General features: G+C 44.5%; 1 protein-coding gene across 2 annotated transcripts in view; it reads left to right on the top strand.

Annotated features, from left to right (window-relative positions):
- Positions 1–23,419, top strand: part of FER1L6 (fer-1 like family member 6) — a 974,281-nt gene that overhangs the window by 799,498 nt on the left and 151,364 nt on the right. For both annotated transcript variants that reach the window (XM_085604988.1, XM_085604987.1), the window contains exons 30-32: positions 3,918–4,049; positions 7,101–7,226; positions 13,013–13,140. In XM_085604988.1, the coding sequence (XP_085461114.1) occupies positions 3,918–4,049; positions 7,101–7,226; positions 13,013–13,140 (386 nt within the window). The remainder of the gene's footprint in view (positions 1–3,917; positions 4,050–7,100; positions 7,227–13,012; positions 13,141–23,419) is intronic.

Raw genomic sequence — 23,419 nt, 5'->3', positions numbered from 1 at the left:
GAGAGGCAAGAGGTAAACATGTAAATGTAAATGTGTCTTGTAAAGCGCACTGCTACCCTGAGGCCTCGTGGCGCTGTAGACCGCTGGGGAACCCGTCCTGGCTATCCCTGTGAGATGGTCCCTCCTGGGTATCTCCAAGGTGAAACCAGGCATCCCCGGCGAATGTGGGGGGCCGTTGTGGAGATGAGGCAAGCTAATGCCCAGAGTTGCCGAGTGTGTTCCTGGTTAGAGTAGGTACCGAGGCGAGAATTATCGAGTCAGTTTTTGACCCTGGTCCACGACCCTGCCGCGTCGGGAATTGAACCCTGGTCCCTGGCCGATTCTCTGCTTGCGGATCTGCCGCCTCTAACCAGTGAGCCACACCTCTCCAAACATGTGCCATTGTTTCCACATTTCTTTTGTCCTCCATGACCAGTTAGAGTGTCAACCTCTTGGCTTGCAGGGTAGTCTTAATGATAAATCTGTCTCTCGGTTAACTTCAAATTATTGTAATCTGTCGACAGTTTAATGTTGAAATGTCATTAAAGCGTGTTTCAAAGGAATGTGACTCTTTCCACTCTCTGAATAGTCCCAGGCTTATCCCCCATTCTTCCATGGTGACTGGCTAGCAAATGTGAGCAGAGGCTCTCATTATGAGTGGCCCATGAAATGCAGTGGATTTTTCTTAACCATGGAGTTACCAAAACCCAGCCTTAATGAGTTGGACCCTGAGGGTTCCCTAAGAAATTAGGAAATATAAAGGGAATCGGTAATTCCATGTCTTATTTACCAGTAAGTCCTCATTTTGGGACAGACTTTCATTATGAGTGTTTGGCTGCTTTGGGAACTGAAATCCACCCGTTAAAGTAATATACTCATAATTCCGATGGGGGGATTAATTCTGATGGGCAGCAGCTTTTTGTTAGCAGCCCCCTCTGAATTAGGATACTCACTTGTAATGACTTTACGAGAGAATGAGCTAAGCCGAGGATGTTCGTGTCAGCTATTCAAGCTATGTAATTTAGAATGCTTGTTGTAAGGATGTTTGTTACATGTAGAGCAAATAATGGACCTAAACAGAGTCAATATAATTGTTCTTCCCTCTTAAATCAATTCACTAAAATTCAGTTGCTCTTAAACAAAGAATGATCTAAGATTTAGTTGCTCCTAGATGCAGAATGATCTTGAGCTCGAGAAAGGTCCAAGTTAGCTTGAAATGCCATTGTTGGAGGAACTCTGTGGGCTGCAGTATCAGCTGGTCATCTGTCCATTTACCGGGTTTTTTCTGATAGAATACTCTGAAGTATAAGAGAGGTTTCCACTGAAGGGTAAACAGCACTAAGTGCCACTCCATAACATTATGCATGGACATTCTATACCTTTACAGGGAGCTTCAAAAAAAGTATCAGTGTTTGTCTCTTACTCATCTTGTGAATGGAAGCTCAGTATGTCTCTAGCATCCTGGCTTGGGCCAGGTTCACGTCTTAGTCATACCCACTATAAAATGTACATTTGGCATGTGGTTCTTCGCAAAGGCCTCTTTACGATGGAAGTCAGACGAGCGTCCCACCGCCACCATTTCGAGCATGAGACCATGCTACAAGGACTCAGAGGTCCCGACAGCCCAATTGCGATACAACACCCATGCAGGCGGTCGTAAAATGCTTTTTACTATTGTGGCTTGTACAGCGGCCCAGGAAAATGGCCGCTGCACAAGCCACAATAGTAAACAGCATTTTGAAAACATTCATGCATCATTTGCCAGGCACCATGTGCTGCCTGGCACACGGTGTATGGATGTTTGGGGGGCACCGCATGTGCCAGGCCCACCGGACCATGGCCGTGGGACCGCCATGAAAAAGCTGTCAGAAACTGACATCTTAATCCCTACGGCAGTGCCTCTGCAGGCACCACCCCCATTGTAGGAATTAGGCTCTGACCGCTGCCCTGACCGGGTCCTTGAGCCTGTCAGAGACGGCGGTCTTTCCCACTGCCCCAATCGCTCCAACTGCCCGTATTATAATCTGGCAGTCAGACCGATACCCTGGATGTTGGGTGGACCACCACCGATGACCTGTCGGTGGCGGTCTGTCCGACATCCTAATCAGGCCCAAACTGTAAGTGTGGCTCTGTAAATTGTGCAGCAAGTGCACAATTAATATGCATGACAGAAACAGATGGGTGCTGGCCCAGGGATGTGGCCATCACAGTGCCAAGTGTGTAGCTAATTTGTAAAAGTAATGTCAGCCTCTGTCCTCTGCCTATGCTCCCTTAAGTTTCATTAGTCATGTACTGGTCCAGGGGACTCTGCAATGCACAGAGGGGATGAATATGCTGCGTTCTGCATAATTTCCCATCAACACAGGAGCAACCTGTATGCCTCAGTATATAGAACCTCATTTCTACCCCTAAACTAATGTTAGGAATTGAAGGTCAGCTCAGAACACTAGATAGAGGAGTGATGACCTGCTCATGTGGGCAGGTGCCAGTCCATCCCCCGATTGTTCCTAGGGTAAAGAGAATTCGCTCTGGAGGTATTTCTTTTGGTTACCTGGGGCCAAGGTAATGGACCGCCTTGCCCCTGTCGCTTCTTCAGGTGCAATCAGAAGAGCTTTTTAGGAGAAGACTTAAAACCTGGTTTTGCAGGCAGACGTTTTGAGAGTTTAAAGAGGTGAGTAGTGTGCGGAGTCCTGCTTCTAATGCTGGGACTCCTCATGTGAGGTAGCTATGCGCTTAATAAAATATATTATTATATGGTTCTTTGGAGCCAATAAATACCTAAACACCTGGACCTCAACAGGACAACACTGGCTGCTCTGGCAGCCAGGCCGTCCTCCTGCACACTTAAAGCCCTGTCAATCTCATTACGAAATTTCCATTTTTGTGACATGCCTGTATGTGAAAATAAAATGTAAATAAGTAAGGTAGGATTTTCTTCTCTTTAGAAATAATAAATCAGTAGTTGGGATGATCTACTATACAACAGAGGCCCAATGATCCATGATATGCAATGATTCATTAATTTACAAATGTATACAATATGTGCATTCTGTAAGGCTAGGAACTTATAAGTAGAGTTTTTAGTGTCCAATGTCGTAGTACCATCTTTTGAATACCTTCTTAGACCTCGCGTTTCTTGAAATGAATCCCTGTTGCAGATGATTATCTTCTTCTGCTACAGTACTTACTGTTATCTGTTCCTTATGACATGGTGGTGCTGATGCTGCAATATGTCAATCCATCCTTCTCTGCTATTTTCCGTGTGCTATTGTTCTTTAGTGTTGTTGATGGAATGTCCCCTTTGCTCCTTTGCTGGATGGCTTTTTGACCAATCTTATATATTTGTACCGAGAACCAGTAAGATACTTGACACAATTGGTGTAAGTGCATGGCAGCTCAATTTCTCATTTGTGAGGTTCAAACACATCAAAAGAGCCTTTAAAGGTAATACCAACATCCTTAAATGTAGTAAATATTGCAAATAATATTGTATCCGCTATTCTGCCCCTCGACAATCCCTGTGATGAATATGACCTGTTCATTTTGAACCTGGTAAGTGCACTTACGTTATAGTGCCTGTCACCCAAACGTACATGAGATCTCGATAAATAAGTCTTTATGTTTACATAGTGGCTCGCTATCAAAGTTCTCATTGGACGGTTTTGTTCCAGCATCACATTTCAAAATCAATTTAGTGACATATGCTGAGCTGCCCTTCTTTCACAGCACTTTCCTTAATGTGTCCAATATTGGAATTTCTGCTGGCTACAGTGGTTTTAGGGAATCATTCATTTGTGGTCCACTCTCCTCTACTTCACAAGAAATACCCTGCCAAAGTCTCAAATCAGCCTCAACTCAATTCAATTCCAGTTCATTAAGTTAACAACCAGTGATATTATTCCTAAAAATGGAAGGTTAGCTGTGTTTTGTTCTTGCAGATATATGATGGAGAACTGGAGAGCGAGTTTCAGAAATTTGAAGACTGGGTGAAAACCTTTGAGCTCTTCAGGGGAAAAGCTAATGACGAAGATCAAAGTGTCTACGATGAAAGAGTCATTGGGAAATTCAAGGTATGCAAGGCTTTCATAATGGAACAATGTGCATAGCTGTAAGTATGAGTATTCCAAAAATGTGATGCTGCCTAGGAAGTTATGGTATCCTGTACAGAGTATGCGGAATAATTTCTATATGCACAAGGGCATATAGGAAGAGATAATGAAGAGGGCATGGCTGTAGCCTGATATATCCAAGGTGTATACACCAACCGTGGGCAACATAGTTCCTCTTTCTCCAGCTGATAATCCAATAAAGATAGTAATATTGGTTCACCCCTCATGTCCATGGGGGGTGCACAATCTGGGTTCTGGTTAGCAGAACTGGTTGTTTTATCTGAATGGAGTTTTAGCAGAGCCATCGATTGTTGGGCATCAAACTGGTGCCTGTCCTCGCATTTACACTGGGCCCTAAAAGTCTCTCTCTTTCCACTGTGCTTTAGCCTCACTGGAAAGCCACAGAATCCAAATTGTGTGCAGCAGTTTATACCACAAAGAAGTGACGTATTTTTGGATTTAGGCCTTTTGAATGGAGGACCATATTTCTAAGGGGTGTTTGGCACAGTTATGTTTAATTATTTACAGAGCTCATGTTGACATTTTTTTTTAATGAAACACAGCAGTTGAAAGTGGGTACACAGTTGAAGGTGGAGAAACCTGTTAAGACAACCTGAAGGCAGTCTCAGAGAAATACTGGTTAAGATGGCAGGCTTACAGAAGGATTTTAAGATGTTTGAGATTGGATTTGGCACTTAAGGAGAGGATCAGTGATTTCACATTGTTTCAAAGAGTGGTGCAGAATTATGAGTGCTCCCCTCATATTTACTTGCCAGATATTCAGGAATATGCACAATGGAAAAGGCTTTAACCAGATCTTGCGGTGCATAGGTGACCAGTGTAAATATCAAAGCATATATGAGAAATATTCCCTGCTTGAAAGTCTTGAAACCAACCAGGCAGCAGCATTTTGCATTACTTGAAGTCAGTTTAGGTTTTCCCCCAGGTTCGCCAGATACGTTGAGTTGGCATAGTCAAGTCTAGACTGGATCAGCACATTGATGAAAGGAATGTGATATTGAGTGTCAGTAAATGGAAGAATCTTTTTCAGGATCCTCAGCTGTATGATTCAGGTACTGCCACCATTGGCCTTTTGGCTGTTATGAGACAATCTGAATCCAATTGGAATGCCCAGTTTCACAACTACTTTATTTTGACCTGTAGAAGTGTTACACACATGACCAAAGGCCATGCAGCGTTGCTGCATTTTTGGTGGGTTTATCTTCAGGAAGGGCAAATACCTGTACTAGGTGTAAATATTTATCCATTGTACAGATGTACAGATAAAAGGAAAGTGTGATAGAATCAACTCATTTACCTGGTTTCACAGAAAAAAGGGGAGGATGGCCATTACATAACATCTATCAGCTAGGAAGGATTGAATCCAGTCCAGGACAGTGCCTTCAAACCCGGCTTTTGACAAGGGCTTAATTAAGATGTTGCGGTCAGTGATGTTGAAGACTGCTGACAGATCTAAAAAGACCAGCGTTCAAACACCATCGCTATCAACAAGGTTCTTGTAATCATTTATAACAGAAAGCACAGATAACTTAGCACTATTGCCAGGTTCAAATCCTACTTGAAATCAGGCCAGAATCTTCTTCTCTGTTTGCCATATTTCTTGGTGAAGAATCTGCCAAAAAAAAAAGGACAGAAATATATTAGGCTTAAATTACTCAGGTCCCTTGAGCTCTCAGATGCTTTCTTGAACAGAGGTTTTACCACCACGAATTCACAAGCTATGGGGATAATGCCATGGAAGAGACTGGGAGAGAGCTGTTGAACAATCAGAGAACATCATTATTTACAATTAGCCAAAGTTGTTTATTCATCTGTGTCTGAGTTGTGCTATCTGAAATAATTCCATTAGCCAGTAATACATGGTTTGCCTGTTTAATGCAACCCAATTGAAATTTCCCTATTGGAAACGCTGATATTTAAAAACAACGAGATCTAGGGATCGTCATGTTAACTGGTCAATTGAAATTCGTTAAGCCAGAGAAACTAAAGTTAAACCACAATTGAAAATAAACTGTTCCCTTGTAAGTTTCAACTGCATTGTTATAAATCTGAAGCTGGAGCTATTAAAGTAGGTAAATTTAATTCTAAATTCATTTTGAAACTGCTTCAGGCTGAACTGCTTGAAAGCTAATTTTCTGTTGCCTGGGCAATCGTTTAGCTTAATCCTCTCAGTCACTAAATAATATAGCATATTAGAGCATTGGAATGTTGAGAGATCCACTAAGAGTGGTTGAGGACCAATAATGGCTGATATAGGTCTACAACTTTAACATTCCAAAGTTTGTCTTTCTGTTTCCCCCTGTTTAATTTAGAACATTTTAACCTCAGTGGGTAGAATATTTTAATATCCTTATAGCTTTTATGCTTTGGGTTATTCCAGTTGTTAAAGGCCCTCACCAGGTTGGGGGCCTTTAACAATGGGTATAGACATTGGCAGCAGGCTATAAGGCTACAATAGATCATTGGAAAGTTGAGAGTTCCATTGAAGACTATGCAGTAGCTCAGAACCAGTAATGGCTGATACATACCAACTGCTCCAGCATTAAATATTTGTTCTTCTATTTCTCTGTGTTTATCTTAAAACATTTTAACCAAGTGGGTAGAACGATAAATACTATTTCACTACTATTCGTTATTGCAATAAAAAGTAATAGTTCTTCAAACACTGTGTGTGGTTGACATACATTTTGTTGCTACCTTAAATTTTGTGAATTTCTGATAACCGAATTTCTCAAGAATGCTGCCCCCCTTGTGCATCCAGTTGGATCCTCTGATTTAACCTCTTTTATCCACCCTGTTTCTTGCATATCTTATGTCTAGTGCTCTGAAATGGCATAGGCAATCAATGTAGCACTGTATAAATTATTTGAACAAAAGAATTGAAATATGTAAGTGTTACAAAGTTTAATTTCCTATACAGTCACAGTTATATAGTAAAGTGCTTTTATTTCATGCATAACATTGTTTTTAAGTTGTTCCGTTTATTTCTAGGGATGCTTCAGTATTTACAAAAGTCCAGAGGATTCAAGTTCAGCGGAAACTGGACAGCTTAGGATACTTCAAGGACTTCCACCAAACCATGCTGTGAAAGTTATGATAAGAGTTTATATTGTAGCAGTAAGTTAAGACAATTTTTCCAATTTGATTTCAGCTCTCTTGATAAGCATTGTATTAATTTGCTTATTTAATTATTTTTAATTGTGTTGCAAGAACTTAGAATTGCATTGTATTTTACCTTGTGTTGGCAGGCAGCCCGGGTGACAAGATCGTGGGGCGAAGTGGCCCATTCACATTTGTGAAGATCCCAAAAACTTCAGGGGAGCTAAACTGAGGCCACACCAAGGGTCCAGGACCTGAGAGGCACCACTTTAGGGTCAGGAACTAGAACCAGCAGAGGCCATCAGTGCTCTGGCAGGTCCAGGCAGCAGGTCAGCTGGGCAGTTGCAGGGAGCCTCTGGAGCTTGTTATGTCCCTTTGGCTCAGAACAGGAGGTCAGCTGACCGACCCTTGGAGTTACTTCAGCTTGGGATACAGGGTGCATGTCCAATCTTCCTTCTCAGAAGCAACTAAGGTAACAGGCAGCAAAGCAGCAGAATAGCATGGCAGCAGAGTGGCAGACCTTCTGACCGCAAAGCAGCACAGCAGTCCTTCTTCTGTACTATCCACAGGTCCAGAGAAGTACTGCAGAGTTGGTGTCTGGGGTCCAATATTTATAGCAGGTGCCTTGAAGTGGGAGAAACTTCGACAGGATTGCCTTTGAAGTCTTCAGGTTTCCTGCCTCCCCTGCCCATGCTCCAGATTAATAGGGTGCATGCAATACTTTGTGTGACGGCAGAACAGTATTCAGGTGTAAGTGGCTGTGCCTAACTCAGCAGTCCCATTCTGCCAGTGATGGCCCATCCAAGCGCACCTAAGCTCTCTATTGTGTGTGTGTGAGTCTAGAAGGAATACACAAAGCCCAACTGCCAAATACACCCAGTCATGTGACTCAGAGTCAGGCTGCAGACACTAATTTGCTAAGGCAGGAAAATCCAACTTTCTAAAAGTGGAATTTTCGAAATTGTAATTTAAAATCCAACTTTACTATGAGAGGATTTTTCGTTACAATTACAAATACACCCAACATGAACTGGTTACCTGCTCCCATTTGGGAGTTATCACTTATTAATTGTAAGAACTTAAGTCCAATGTTATCCTATTGGAGAGGCAGGCCTTGCAGTAGTGAAAAACAATATAAGAGTTTTTTACAACCATGACATGTAAAACTTAAAACTACATGTCCAACTTTGCACCCTGCTCACTGGGTTGTCCAGGGCCTACCATAGGGGTGACGTATATGTATTAATAAGGAAGGTTTGGGCATGGCAAAAGGTTTATTTTGGCAGGTTGAGATGGCAGTTTAAACTGCACACACGGGCTCTGCAATGGCAGGCCTGCAAAAACAATTAGTGCTGCAAGCCAACTATTAGCATTTCATTTATAGGCCCTGGGCACATGTAGTGCACCTTACTAGGGACTTATAATTAAATTAAATATGCAAGTTGGGTATAAGCCAATGTTACCATGTTTTAGGAAAAGAGCACAAGCACTTTAGCACAGGTTAGCTGTGGTAAAGGGTGCAAAGTCCTAAGGCTAGCAAAAACGAAGTCAGCAAAAACAGGAGGTCTGGAGGCAAAAAGTTAGAGCGAAACCACGCCAAGGATGCCAGGTCTAACAAATGGGCTGTACAACTTGAGTCTCAGGGAGCACATGCTCAATATTTGTTTTACAAAGGTGTGCCATCACCTAGTGGACAGCAAGCTAAATGAGCCCAGAAAGCTTGCTGAGGAGGCAGACCTCTCGGCCAGCACCACAGTGTTCAAAAAGGCACATAGGGGGACTCCCAAAAGGGTGGTCAGGGGTCCCACCAGAAGAAAGAGGGGGGAGAAAAACTTACAAATAAGGAGTTCTCAAAAGTCCCAAAATAATTCCCAAGGGAGCAGCAGTAACCAGTCCCAATCTGAGCCAAAGAAGCAATCGTTCTTTGATAAACAGATATTAGAGGATAGTCCCTCACTGTACTGAGTGCTGCAAGTATGGGCACTCAAAGGGAGACACCAAATGTCCCAAGATGGCACAGCCCCCACTAGTGGGCAGAACCCTGGGTTGGCAAGTGTCGGATTGGGAAGGAGGTGGTTCAAGTTAGATTTGGGGAGCAGGCGGGGCATAAGGAGATGGTGCCAAAAGCCCCTATGCCTGCAAATACGTCTAAGTATAGGTAGCGGGTCACCCTCAATGGGCACCATGTGGTGGCTCTGAGGAACACAGGTGCCAGCATCACTTCTGCAAGGTGTGAGCTAATGTCCTCAGAGCAGGTCATCCCTAGCACATTTCACCAAGATATATTCACACACATCTGCGAGAGTCACCTACTGGTTGCTCTAGTTCCCTTTGAGCAGGGGCAGGTTCTCTAAAAGTAGCCATGAGCCCTGCCATGCCTGTAGATTGTATGCTGGGCAATGACCTAGAACACACTATCTGTGAAGAGGTGAAGCTCAGGTTACACTTGGAGAGGTTGCGATTGCCTGAATGGGTCTGTATGTGCACAAGGACCATGGCTGCCTGGGAAGGTAGATGAAAGGAGCCTAGAAAAATGACCCAGGCAGCTTCCAAGGACCAAGGGCAAATGGCACAGGAAACCAGCCCCTGATGTTCCTGTGGTGTAGGTTGACAGGGCACCTGTGGAGAATTAGGCCACCGTGGAGGACATTGCTGTCCTGGGTGACGTACCTGAGATTGCTGGATGGCAAGTTGAAGGTGGGCCCACCATGGAGGAATTCTGCAAAGCGCAGAGAAAATGCCCCAATCTAGAGGGCTTGAGGCGGCAAGCTGAGGCCCAGGCAGCAGATGATACCTATTGAGATCACCATATCAGTTGGGAGAATTACCTCCTTTACTGTCAGCCTAAGGTGTCTGGGTCTGGGACAGCACATGTGCTGGTTTTTACTCAGTATTACAGGGCCTTTCTACTGGGATTGGGCCATAATATCCCCCTGACAGGACATTAGGAGCAAGATAAGACCTTCACTGGGCTTGTTGTCCACTTCCATTCGCCCCAGATGAATATGGCCCTAGATGCGTTCTGTAGGTCCTGTCCCACCTGCCAGGCCAGTAGGAATTCAGAGAAAAAGGTCAAGGCTGCCCTGAGAGAGAGTATAGTAACGCTGGTAGAGAGGCCTACAAGGTAGGTCTTGCTAGCTATAAAAAACAGCTTTTTGAAACCAAACCAAACCAAACCAAAAAGACCTACTTTGGGGAACAAATTAGAGGTGCTGGCTCCTCATCCAAAGCGCTGTTTAAAACTATTTCTTTGCTAACTACTTCTTCTAGCCCCAAGACTGGACTGGAAGCAACTCAGAATTATGCGAGTCTTTGGCTGCCTTTTTCTTACAAAAGGTTGAAAATATTTTTTCCTCCTTCAGATTTACACCCGCAGCTACTAATGAGGTAGTGCCAATAGGGCTCTCTGAGCATAATGGTCCCTCCTCCATATTTGATCATTTTATATCCTTGGATCAGCATGGAGTTACTAAACTTCTTTCTGAGATTCGATCAGGTTCCCCGCTGGACCCCTGTCCAGTCTCGGTACTGAAATTGGTTCCAGAAATCATTGGGGAGGCTCTTACCCCACTGTTTCACTCCATTTTTAATACTGGTCATTTCCCGGGCTCCTGGAAAATAGCCTCTATTCTTCCCTTGCTCAAAAAACCTAACTTGGACCCGAGCAATTATGGACCCACCTCTCGTCTCCCCTTCCCGGGTAAGATGATTGAGAGGGCTATGAACGGTCAACTCAGCTTGTTCCTTCAGACTAACTCTCTATTAGATACCACGCAGTTTGGATTTCGTGCGGAACATAGCACTGAACTGGCATTAATAAAATCCACAGACGAGATCAGGGAGGCTTTAGATCAGGGTGGTGCTGCCATACTTATCATGCTGGATCTCTCGGCCGCATTTGATACGGTTCATCACGAAGTCTTGATGGACCGTCTATCAGCGGTCGGTGTCCAAGGCAATCCTTGGGACCTCCTGAAATTGTTCCTGGCCAACAGAACACAATCTGTGGACCTCGGTAGAGACAGCTCTAAGCCCTTCTCTCTCTCCTGTAGAGTTCCACAAGGGTCTTCGCTCAGCCCGACATTATTTAATATATATGTTGCTCCGCTGGCAATCTTGATTAAATCCTTCGGATTCCAGTTAACCTCCTACGCCGATGACACGCAAATTGTGTTGTCAATCCAAAAAGGGTCAGAGGCTGAGACTGGTTCAAAACGTCATAACTGCATGCAGGCGATTGCAGCCTGGATGGCATCAAATTGCCTAAAAACTCAATGCAGAAAAAACCGAGGTCATGTCATTTGGGAACACTGCCAAGCTTTGGACACCGGACTGGTGGCCGAATACAATGGGTGGGCCTCCAGTTCCGGTAGAAAAGGCGAAAAATATCGGAGTGATTATTGACTCAAAACTTTCTTTTGATCATAATGTCAGCAGGGTTGTCTCATCCTGCTTTTTTATTCTTAGAATTCTCCGTAAAATCAAATTCCTCCTCCCGGAAGACAGCCTGAAAACTGCAGTCACTGCGCTCATTCTCAGCTTGTATGAGAGGGGTGGGAGCACGCTCCCAGGAAGCTCCCTTCAGATGTAGTCATCTACATGCTGGCACTCTGCAACCAGATGTAGTGCTTCTGGAAGAAGGTGAAAGACAATCTTGAGGGCTGCCAAGAAGTCACAAAACTCTGGTAGGACCAGAAGGCCACTCTGGTAGAGTTTCAACCTAGCCAGAAGGCGTGGAGGTGTGGGCTATGGAGCCTGTGGATCCCAAAGCTCAAAGTGGCATTTTTGAAACTGTAATTTAAAATCTGACTTTACCATAAGAGGGGATTTTTCATTACAATTACAAAGACACCAAACTTGAACTAGTTACCTGGTCCTATTTGGAAGCTATTGCTTATTAAATGTAGTAAAGCATCCCCAATGTTATCTTTTAAGAGAGACAGGATTTGTAGTAATGAAATAAGTATTTAAGATTTTTCTCTACTTCTTAAAACATGGTAACATTAATTTACTTATAAGGCCCTACGTGTACCCACGGCCTGTAAATTAAATGCTACTAGTGGGCCTGCAGCACTGGTAATGCCACCTACATAAGTAGTTTTGCAAACCTGTCTTAGGCATGCCATTGCAGCCTGTGCCTGCAACTTTAAACTACCATTTTGACCTGGCAAAATAAACCTTATGACAGCCCAAACCTTCCTTTTTAATACATATGTCACCCCTAGAGTAGGTGCTGGACAGCCCATTGGGCACTGTGCAATGTATTTAAAATGTTGGACATGTACATTTAATTTCTACTTGTCCTGCTCATGAAAAACTCTTGTACTCGTTTTTCTCTACTGCAAGGCCTACCGCTGTCATACGATAACACATTGGAGCTACCTTATTACATTCGATAAGAAGTAATTTCCAAATGCGAACATGTCACCAGTTCATGTTTGGTGTCTTTGGAATTTTAATGAAAAGTCCTCTTTTATGGTAAAATCGGATTTTAAATTACAGTCTACCACAAACCATTCTTAACTTTCCAAGTGGATACATATTTTGCTTCCTTTCCTTTGTCCCACTCTTTGGAAAACCTGCAGATTGTAGGTGTCCCAAAATCAGCTATAAGCGTATCAAGTTGTTTCCTGGCATGGTCCAGTGTTAGCATCTTGCTTGAACAGTACCAAGAGGATATTAATTTTGCAAAATGAGCTATAAAAATGTAAACAATTATCTACCCATTCGCCCACTGTAGACCAATGACAAACTGATAAAGTTAGACTGAGTATATGTGTAAAACTTTTTTGTTTTATTTATAGGGATTCAATCTTACCCCAGCTGATCCTGATGGAAAATCTGACCCATACATAGTTCTCAGGATTGGCAAAACAGAGATCAAAGATCGTGAAAATTATATCCCTAAGCAACTAAATCCAGTTTTTGGAAGGTGAGTGTTTTTCCTATTCTTAGTATGTACTTTTTGTTATAGAAGCATGAAATATTATTGTTATGATCCCTGCTGGGAAGAAAAAGATAGGTTTATATCATTAAATAAAGGCTGCCATATCCAATGGATGTTTAACTTGTCTATTATTAGCAATGCACATCTTTCTAAGTATCAGTCACCATAGCTGTCTTGTAGCTTTCATAGACATTTCCTTGCTTCATTTAATCACTTCTTAACCAATGTTCTTGTTCAGAAAAAGTACTTGCATTTACTCCTACTTTTATAAAGAATTATATCAGTATGCTACATTGAAATTCAACAATCCATATTTATAATGTTTCAGCTTTTTGGGACTCTCCTGATTCACTCCTTACATATGTAATGGGTATTTAGAGTCATAAAACATATCTAAAATGTAAACAATAAGTTCAGTTCAGAAAAACTTTATTTCACTGTATGCGACCATAAAAGTATACTAATAATTAACAGTGCATTACAATTCATGACAGTTTAAAATTGTAAAAATGAGAACCAGTCCTCTTTGCAAAAAAATAGTTACATCACCTGTAATTCAGATAAGAAAAAAGGATCTGCACTGACACATAACTAAGTCCAATAGGCTTGTTAAAATACATGTGCGGTGTGAGTGCAAAACAAGAGACAATAACTTCGAAAGGCAAGCACCTGGTAAGACCCATCAATAGTGGTAATAAGGATAAAGTTAGTATAAATAACATTAAAAATTTCATAAGATAGTCATATAATGGCGGTTCATTATAATTACATTGTAGCCAACATAAGAACAAGACATTTACACATTTTAAACCATAAAAACTTGATTAGTTATAAAGTTAAGAGTAATAAAAGGTTTTTAAAATGAGGTACAAAAGCCCTAGAAAATCAGGGACAATGTGCTATTTGTTGCTGGACAGGCGTATGTAAAAAAGTCCAGCGCCTACGCCACATTGAGGTCAAGAATCGCGATACAGCAAGAACAATGGGCTTACAGGTGTTGTGCTTTAAAACTCTGAATGCCTCTATAGAGTGTACAAATCCTAGATTCCTACACAGTGGGACAAGCCAGTGCTTCCTCCCTAGTTTGTAGGCAGAGCAAAAAAGATTAAATGCAGCTCTGACTCTTCCCCCCAAACAATAAGTACGTTTGAGTGCCAGTGACAGGGAGTGGCAATAGGAGAGAGGGAGAAGGGACATTGTGGGAATGGGCAAGGGAGATGGCAGAAGGATGGGTAGGTAACCTCAGAAGGAATAAGGGACAGCTATGTGACTAGGCAGTAGGTGGAAATACTCTTGGACAGTTTCACGGCTAGATAGGAGGTAGCTAGACAGGCAAGAAAATGCTGAGTTGAGCTTGCAGGTAAACATGAACACGCTGTAGTACAAGTATGGAGAGAAGGTATTCAATTAATGGATCATGAAAGTTCACAGGATGTCCCCAGTGCGCGGAAGAATTGTATGGTCTCTGTGTGCAAAGTAACTAAATTAAACAACTCTAATGACATGTTGAAATTGATTATGGTGTATGTTGCACCGATAGTGTGCCTAAACCTGTGTCCAGCTCGCCATTGCAGGCTGGTGTTAAACCGGCACCGATGGTGCCATTGAATACATGTCCGAGTAGCCATAGCAACCATGGATTGCAGTGTCACGGCCTCATCATGTCTCATATCTTTGGATTCGTAATGACAGCCCCGTTCCAATGGTAATGGTGGCTTTGCCAGGATATGCTTTGAAATACCACTACTGAAATGTGTACATTTCTCTGATCTAAAACTTTCTTGTGTGCCTTTGTGCTTGTGGTAGCGCTGGGTGGGCTTCGAACTAAGAATAGTGCCTGGGGACTGGATTGCCTCGTGCTGAGTCCTGAAATCTTGTTCGCATCGAAGGCAAGTGGCCTCTGCATTGTGGTAACCTTGGCATGCATAAGTGTCTTGGTGGTGACAGATTCTCCGGTTGCGGGATCCAAAGTGACCCGATTCATCGATCATGCCACATCTCTCTTGTGCGACATGCCGACTACATGCTCACTGCGTGCGGTGTCTGATTCACAGGTTGCAAACTGTAGTAGTGCCTCATTCTGCCTCATGAGGTATTGCTGAACTTAAGCCTGTGCGTGTGTGACCAGAACGGTAGAATCAATATCAACGCGCACCACACGTTGTACCTCTTTTCCAGGAAGGTACGGAACTGCAACTCTTTGTCTGTGTGACCGTAATGGTCTGGTACGACTCATATTATTGCACACCAAACATTGTGCCCAGATTGTCTGGTGTGACCAATATCACAGTGCACTGGACATTTTGCCTTAATTCGAGCGAGATATGGATTTTTTCATTTTTTTTTGTCCTCATTTGCCTCTATCGCACCATTTCGCTTTTCTTAAGAGCCGAAATGTCCTACACCTCATTTGTTGACATGAGATTAACAGAAAGTGGAGTCACCGAAAGACACCCTGGAATGAGAGCTCCCACCATCCGAAATCCAAAACACACCCGAACCAAGTGGAAGAAACCTACCACAATGGAAAAGGTGGTGTCAACCGAGGCCGAGAAGGGCTTAATCATAGGACCCAAGAACTAGAAGGTTAGGAGTAAGGTACTTGCATCAATTCAAAGGGAGAATAGGGGCCCAAAATGCCTGCCTGGATCGTCCCTTAATTGACCTATCTAGGTTTGCGACAGTCCTTAATGACGATATCCACTCTTGCCTACTTGGTGGAATCGGAGATACCCATAGCTTGCAGATCTCCCTGCGGGCCAATAGAATCGCATAGAAGATCAGCTTCTCCTGATCCTCGTTACTTACATTACTAGTGTCCAACAGCCCAAAAATAACTAATAAAGCGCTTACCTCCACTTGGATCTTCAAAGCATCGGAAAGTGTTTTACTCACTGCGCACCAAAAGGGCTGGATCTTTGGGCAGAGTAAGAACATGTGGAGATCGTCTTCCTTCATGCTGCCACATTTAGGACAAGCCACATCTCCTCGGCGACCAAACTTCGATAACCTCTGGGGGGACCAGTAAGCCCTATGAAGGGTGAAAAGATGGTTCCTTCTCAGGTATGCAGGTTTAACTATTTTGTATAATGTAGACATAGATACTTGCCATTGATCTTCAAGCGTAGCTAGCGGCAAGCATCTCCCCCTTAGAAGACTCGGGAGGCTGAAATCTCCCTCTTCCATCTCCACCATGAACCAGTACCATAGTGCGACTTCCTTGATCGGAGACTGTCTGGAAGTCAATTTCTCCTCAAATTCATTGTAAACCCCCATTTTTGCCCTGGATACTTGAAACCAACTTAAGACTTGGAGATATTTAAATCTAGATATTCCTAGATTTGTTTTCTGCCTACAATCTTCCCAGGAGATTAGATGATCTTCGTGTAAAATATGATTCCAAACTGCTATGCCCGCTTCCCTTAACGGTATGGCCAATGCATCTTTGGCCCAATGAGGAGCGCCTGGAGAATCCCAGATAGGAGCGAAGTAACTGAAGTATGGCAATTTCACAGCTCTTCTAACTCTGTACCATGTCTCGGCCATGCCTTTTAAAATTTTTAACCTAACCTTATTGTAGTATTTTGGGTCAGCATACTTAAACATAAAGCCTCCTCCGCTCAGGCTATGACTTCTCAGCTCAACCTCAAAGAGTCTGCCCAATTCTGAATTAGATGGAGTAACCAAAAGCATCCTACCGTTTTTTAACAAAAAGGACCAGGAATACACAAGCAGATCGGGTAACGCTAGTCCACCTTTTTCCAACCTCCTTCTCAATTTCTTCCAGGAAATTCTAGGCCCCTTAGAGGCCCAAATGAAAGAACTGATCTGACCCTGGAGTTTTAAAAACCAAGCTTTACAGAAGGGGAGAGGAATGGCCTCAAAAAGGAAAGTAAACTTAGGTAGAACTACCATCTTTATAAGGTTAACCCGACCAAACAAAGTCAGCGGGAGATGCCCCCAGTTCTTCAACAGGGTAACCACTTCCTTCTTAACAATCTCGAAATTTACTTCCGTGATCTTAGCAATGTCCTGTGTAATCCTAATCCCTAGATATCTCATATCCTTCGTACATCTTATTCCCTCTGCTGTTTGATTCCAGGTCATCACCTCAGTTTTTTGCTTGTTAATCTTATAGCCAGAGAGTTTTCCGAAATCCGTGGTGATTGTTAATACGGAATTCAGTGCAGTGTGGATGTCACTAGTAAAGACCAAAATATCATCCGCATATAGGCCAATCTTCTTACTCCATCCATTATGCTGGAATGCTAAGATAACCGGGGAGGCCCTAAGCCATCTAGCTAGAAGTTCTATATATAGATCGAATAAAAGAGGAGACAAAGGGCAGCCCTGTCTTGTTCCCCTTGATATCTGTATTGGTTCTGAGAGGGCTCCGTTAACAAGTACTCTAGCAGATGGTGCATCAGAGATGCCCTCCAGAAGTTTTGATATATTTGGGCCAAGATTGAAAGACTTGACTACTGCTTTTAAGAAAACCCAGTTGACACGATCAAAGGCTTTAGCAGCATCGAGTGCCATAACCGCTAAAGGAAGATTGTACGTGGTAGCCAAGTCAATTGCCCCAATAAGATTGAAAGTCAGTTCTTTAAGCATTCTACCACGAATAAAGCCCTTTTGATCTTCTTGCACTATCAAAGGAATTACTCCGTTAAGCCTCTCTGCTATGATTTTTGTAAACAGCTTATAATCACAATTTAAGAGTGATATTGGCCTGTAAGAATCACACTTTAGCGAGTTATGGATTGTGCAACTATTTGTTCTGCGTGACCGGATAGTCTGGTACGACCCCTATCATTGCGCAACAGCCATTGTGCCCGGATTACCTGGGTTCAACTCTGATCGACAAGTGCCTGAGGGGTGCCTCCTCCTTCTGAGAGCCCCCCCCTACTATGCTTCATTCCTCATTCCTTGTTTGTTCCTTTCCTGGCCCTCAGCACGGTGAACAAACTGCCCTCTCCTCACCCAGCCTTCCCTGACAACACCATGGTGCCAGGTAGTATTGTCCGGCTAGGTCCTGAATGGTGAGAGTGATTGGCTGGGCTGGAGGAACGCTTGTGAGAATGATCTGAAGGGGGTCAAGAGACTGCGTGACCCCCCTTGGCTTTGCAGCACTAGGCTGGTGCCGGAAGGCCCCTGTGGACCCCTTTGCTGTGACCATACTTTTGCCCTCAGCCCGTTCCTGCTCCGCATCCTGTGGGTGAACTTCTCGAGTGGCTGCCAAACCCCTTTTGCCAACTGCCTCCTAATTGACCTTACTGCCTACTCCCCACCTGCTTCCCTGGGACCCTGACTAATAGTGACTTTGGCTGCGTGCAGCCTAGTTCCTGGGGGGGAGGACTGGATGTCTCCAATCAGCGGGGTGTAGGATAGTTGGGGTGAGTTGGCGGATGGAGGGAGGCATGTGGCCATGCGGTTTGCAGCGTGTTACCAATTGGCCTGCTTGGTGTCAGTGACATCACATTAGGGTGCTGGGTGGATATGTGTACTAGCGTGTGCCGCATGGATCTGCCTGATAGCCGTTGCACTGCATAGAGTTGTGGAGTGAGTGTGTGTGTGGGAGTGACAGCAGGGGAACCACCTGTGATTAACAACACTGGCTGGCGGTTTTTCGTATGCCTGATCTCTTGCTAGAAAAGCATTGCATTTGACATTGGTTTTACCTGCGTGGCCTCAGCCCGCAGTGCTGCTAGAAAGTGGTTTAATTCTGTGTAAGTACATTTTCTGATATCGTTGTGATCTGGGGTGCACCATCTAACTGTGAGTCTTAACTTACAATAATTGCTGGGGTGGGCCTGGGCTGGACAACATATTGCATCACTTAAGGGTGCTGTGGGGGGGAGGGGTGTAGGATTGAATGTTTCCCAAGTGTACATATTGCTTTATGTTATTAGAACGGTTGGGCCTAGTACTGCTAGAAATAATTCCCACTGTAATTTATGCCCAGAAGTACACGATGTTCACGTTATGGTTATTATTATGTGTGAGTTGAATATAAACGTTATTTACATACATCACGTATGAATCCTCTTTTGTGATGCTCTAGTTATTTATCATGAGTGTGTGCTGTGATAATGCTTTACACATTGCCTCTGTGGTAAGCCTGCTTGCTCAGTACAAAGCTAGCCAAGTGTAGGTTATACAGTGTGTCTAATCACCCGCCCCTGACGGGAGTGGTAGGTTCTTCCTGGCTGCGGCATTACCTCAGCCAACCAGAAAGTGCCAGTTCCAACACTTACCCTATGGCCAATCCTTAAAAGATACTACGGAGGAGGAGGAGAAGGACACATGATGATCTTACATTTGCCTTGCCCCTATTTCCATGCTACTTCCTGAGTAGTCGGGGGAGGGGTTGAGAGCCCTTTAAAAGTATGAAATCTATGCAAACTGTTAGAAGAAGCCTACAACGCTAACTATTTTAACTTTCGAATTTTCCTTTATGAATCAGGCCGTGAAACATGTTTCTTAAACATTTTCACGCACCTTAATGGGTCCCCATGGAATTTTTTTATTCTTGGAACTGAACCATACTTTGAGGTATTGTAGGACTTGACCTTTTGGATAAAGTTTCCTAAACATTTTGCTTTCCCCCTAGACCGTTTTCCTGACATAGAGATGCCAATTTGGATGCTTGGGGTACTTGCCACTGCTGATCAGTGTCAAAGTACAAGTGTTCCCTATGTAAAATGTAATGGTGATTGGTTGGCCATGATTGGTATGTTTGCCTTACTAGTAAAGTTCCTAGTGATTTGCACTGTGTGTGCCAGGGCTAGTAATGCAAAGGCGCACGGAGAAGGGAACTCAGGCCTGCAGTGTAGGGCCTGCGCGCAGAGTGCTAAGTTAGCATGTTGTCCTCACACGTGCAACTGCTTATCAGGCCTGAATTTCCCTTTTACATGCACATTAGGCACCCCTGTGTTAGGTCCCAGGTAGCCCCATGGCAGGGTGAAGTGTAGGTAAAAGGCAGAACATATACTGAGGTGTGTGCTATGTTCTGACAGTGAAAAACACTCCATTTCGTTTTTCACTTGCCCATAGGACAGAATGGGGGAGGCTGGGTGTTGTGTTTGGTAGCCTAGTTTCCACTTTATAAAGGAGAGGTGCAGTTTGATATGGATGAGCTCACAGTGTCATAACACATCTTTCTGTGAAGGTGGTTTTGTCACTGTGTGTTCAGATACCACTCTTTTAGAAAGTTGCTGAGTTTTGTGCTCTGTGTGTCTCTGCTGAAATGTGGATTGTCTGTCTGGAACTGAAAGATGAGAGGAGCTGGGAGAGGTCTTCGCCTAGGGAGGGGTTGAGATGGCACCAGGCTGCCCTGCATCTGGAGAGTAGGGGGAGGAGAAGCCCCGGGAGGCGAAAAGGGTAGGGCTGGTGCTATACACCAATTGACCCATCTCCTGCTGAGTGAGTAAGGATCCAGACCCCTAGTATCAAAGGGGGGAGAGGGGTGACACTGGGAGGGAGACACCCAGAACTGATTTAGGGAGGGGTCAGGGACCCTGAGCACAAACGAACTTCAAAGACATTAAGGGGTATAACTATGAGAGCTGAAGCCCCTGAACGTTGGAATGAAACCGATATGGATTGAAACCGAAAAGGCTTGGACCCATTCTGTGGTCAAGGAGAACTTCGGCTAAAGAAGGAGCAACTGAAGAGACTGCTGTGGAAAGACCAATCCTTGCTTCGTGATCTGGGGCTGGTTTTCAGTTTGCTGTTCTAACTAAGGGAGAGGCTGTTGGGACTGTGCTTGAAGGCGCTGGGTCCCGCTGCTTGAAGAAGACTGTGCTTTGTGCTGTGTCTTGTAACCCCAAGGGCCCGAGGTGAGCTGGCTCCCTGTTTGGAAATACAGGATCATAAACGCTTCCGGAGAGGTTCCAAGCGTCGCGGTGTGCGCATGCTTTTGCAGCTTGAGACCCTCAGAAATTGTGCCTTGTGATCGTGGGCACGCAGGAGTAAGCTGAGTCTCAGATGCGCTGGGTGCGTGTCGTGGTGCAGGCCAAGGTGTTGGTGAGGAGCGCCTGGTCATGGTGTGCACGGGGAGAAGAAGTGAGACTTGGACGTGCAGAGTGCGTGTCGTGGTGCAGCCTGGGCGTTAGTGAAGAGCGCTTGGGCATCGTGTGCACCAAAAGAAGAAGTGAGTCTTGGACGCGCAGAGTGCGTGTCATGGTGCAGCCAGGACGATGGTGAGGAGCACCTGGACATCGTGTGCACCGGGAGAAGAGGTGAGACTCAGACGCGCAGGGTGCGTGTCGAGGTGCAAGCGGGGCATTGGTGAAGAGTGCCGGGACGTCGTGAACACCAGAGTAGAGGCGAGTCTCGGACGTGCGGTGTGCGTGTCGAAGTGCAACCCGAGGCGCTGGTAAGGAGTGCCGGGGTAGGGTGTGCACCGAATTTGAAGTAAAGTCTCCACAGTGCTTAGGGCGGATCTCGGTGTTGACTGAGACCGCCGGAAGGAGGGCCAAGTCATTGGGCCCTCGAAGTAAACCAGCAGCAGCCCAGACCGGCAGCCCCGGAGGAGCTGAGCCGCCGGCCCAAGTCTTCCGCACCCCGTGACGGAGGTCTGGATCAAGGCCCTGACGTCGGATAGGAGAGTGGGGTCGCACCCCCCAGGTAACGTGGATCACCACCTGGGGTGGGGTGCGGGCCCGGAGGGACACTCTCTCGGCCTCTCGCTTTTGTCAGCTGCGCGAGCTGTTGCTTCAGCTCGGATCTTGGCCCATGCTGACCCAAGGAGGGGCAGTATTGGGGCCAGAGTGGGAAGCAGTACTTTTGTGTCAACATTTGAGCCATAACGGGGGCACTGTTAAAGGAGCACCTAAAACTGTTGTATTACACTTTGCATTATTGCTGCTAACGAACTATCGAACTGTCGTATGACGCCTGACCGCATTTGTGCCTGATGAACTACATGCTTGGTGCGTTACGCACTGCGTTATTTTTCCCTTGCAGATTACCTGATTGTAACATGGTGCATTGCATTATTTCTTCAGTGCACAGTATCTGACTATAACGTGACGCAGTGCATTATTTCTTCATTGCACCGTACAGGATTGTAGCGTGACACATTGCTTTGTTTCTTTCTGGTACAGGGCATGCTGGTGGTGATACGCATTGCATTATTTCTTCAACTGCAAAGTACATTACTGTGGCGCTACATATGGCATTGTTTCTCTGTTGCACAGTACAAGAGAATATCCTTACGCATTGCAGTATTTGTTACCTTTTGCAACGTGTGTGATTCTAGCAATACGACTTGCCCTAACCTTTTGGGAAACAGTTAGAAGTGAGTTTAACTGTTGGTTAGAAGTGGGGGGTTGGGATTAGAACCTACCAACCCACTGGAAAGAATACTACCCAATCTTATATGGTGATTTTGTATTGTGTGTTCGTATCGAATATTTTCTTATATAAAGATTATACTAATCTTATCAAAACTCGTGTGGAGTCTATTTGTGGTGACATCATTGGGTTACTGTGAGCGTGGTTGCACATACTTTGGAGAAATCGTAAATCTGAGGCAGCGCCAAAAGCTTACGCCTCCCCAGTGGAGGCGTAAGGGAGGCGCAATGGGGAGAAATATCTTTATTTCTCCTCGTTTTTCCTTTTTCTATGTGTGCTGCATTCTGCATCACCCATACAAAGAGGAAAAACCTCTTGTGATTATTTTTGTACAGAAAGGTTTCCCTTCCTGTACAAAAATATTCATCCCCGCAACGCAGGCACCTTTGCACCATGGTGCAGAGGTGCCTGCGTTGGCGCAGGCAGCCCAATGTGCGCCGGCGAAGGGGAAAAGGACAGGAATGCGCCACATTTTATAGATACGGCGCATCCCTGCCCTTTTCTTTTGCCGTAGGGAAGCGCAGCAGGAAGGCCTGCTGCGCTTCCCTACGGCAAAACCTCATAAATGAGGCCCAAAGTCTCCATGCCAAACTTGCGTCATTGTATCCAACATCCTGGGGATTCTAGAGGCACCCAGGGTTTGTGGATTCCCCTGGAGGGGAATGAGAAAATAGGTAAAATATACCTATATTTTTAGTTTTAGGGGAAAAATATGAAGAAAGTGCCTGTTTTTCCTCTAAAAATGGCATCAACAAACGGTTTTCTGTGCTAAAGCCACCATTTTTCAGAAACATAAAGAGCTGAATAATAATAAATTGGGGCATATTTATAATAACTGACGCATCCCTGCATATCAGCAGGGATGCGCCAGTTATTTTGCGCCCCAGCTCCGCCATCATGGATG

Source organism: Triturus cristatus, chromosome 5_1 (genome assembly GCF_964204655.1).
Source record: "Triturus cristatus chromosome 5_1, aTriCri1.1, whole genome shotgun sequence".
NCBI lineage: Eukaryota > Metazoa > Chordata > Amphibia > Caudata > Salamandridae > Triturus > Triturus cristatus.
The sequence above is the reverse complement of the archived record's forward strand: the minus strand, read 5'-3'. Positions and strand labels throughout refer to the sequence as shown.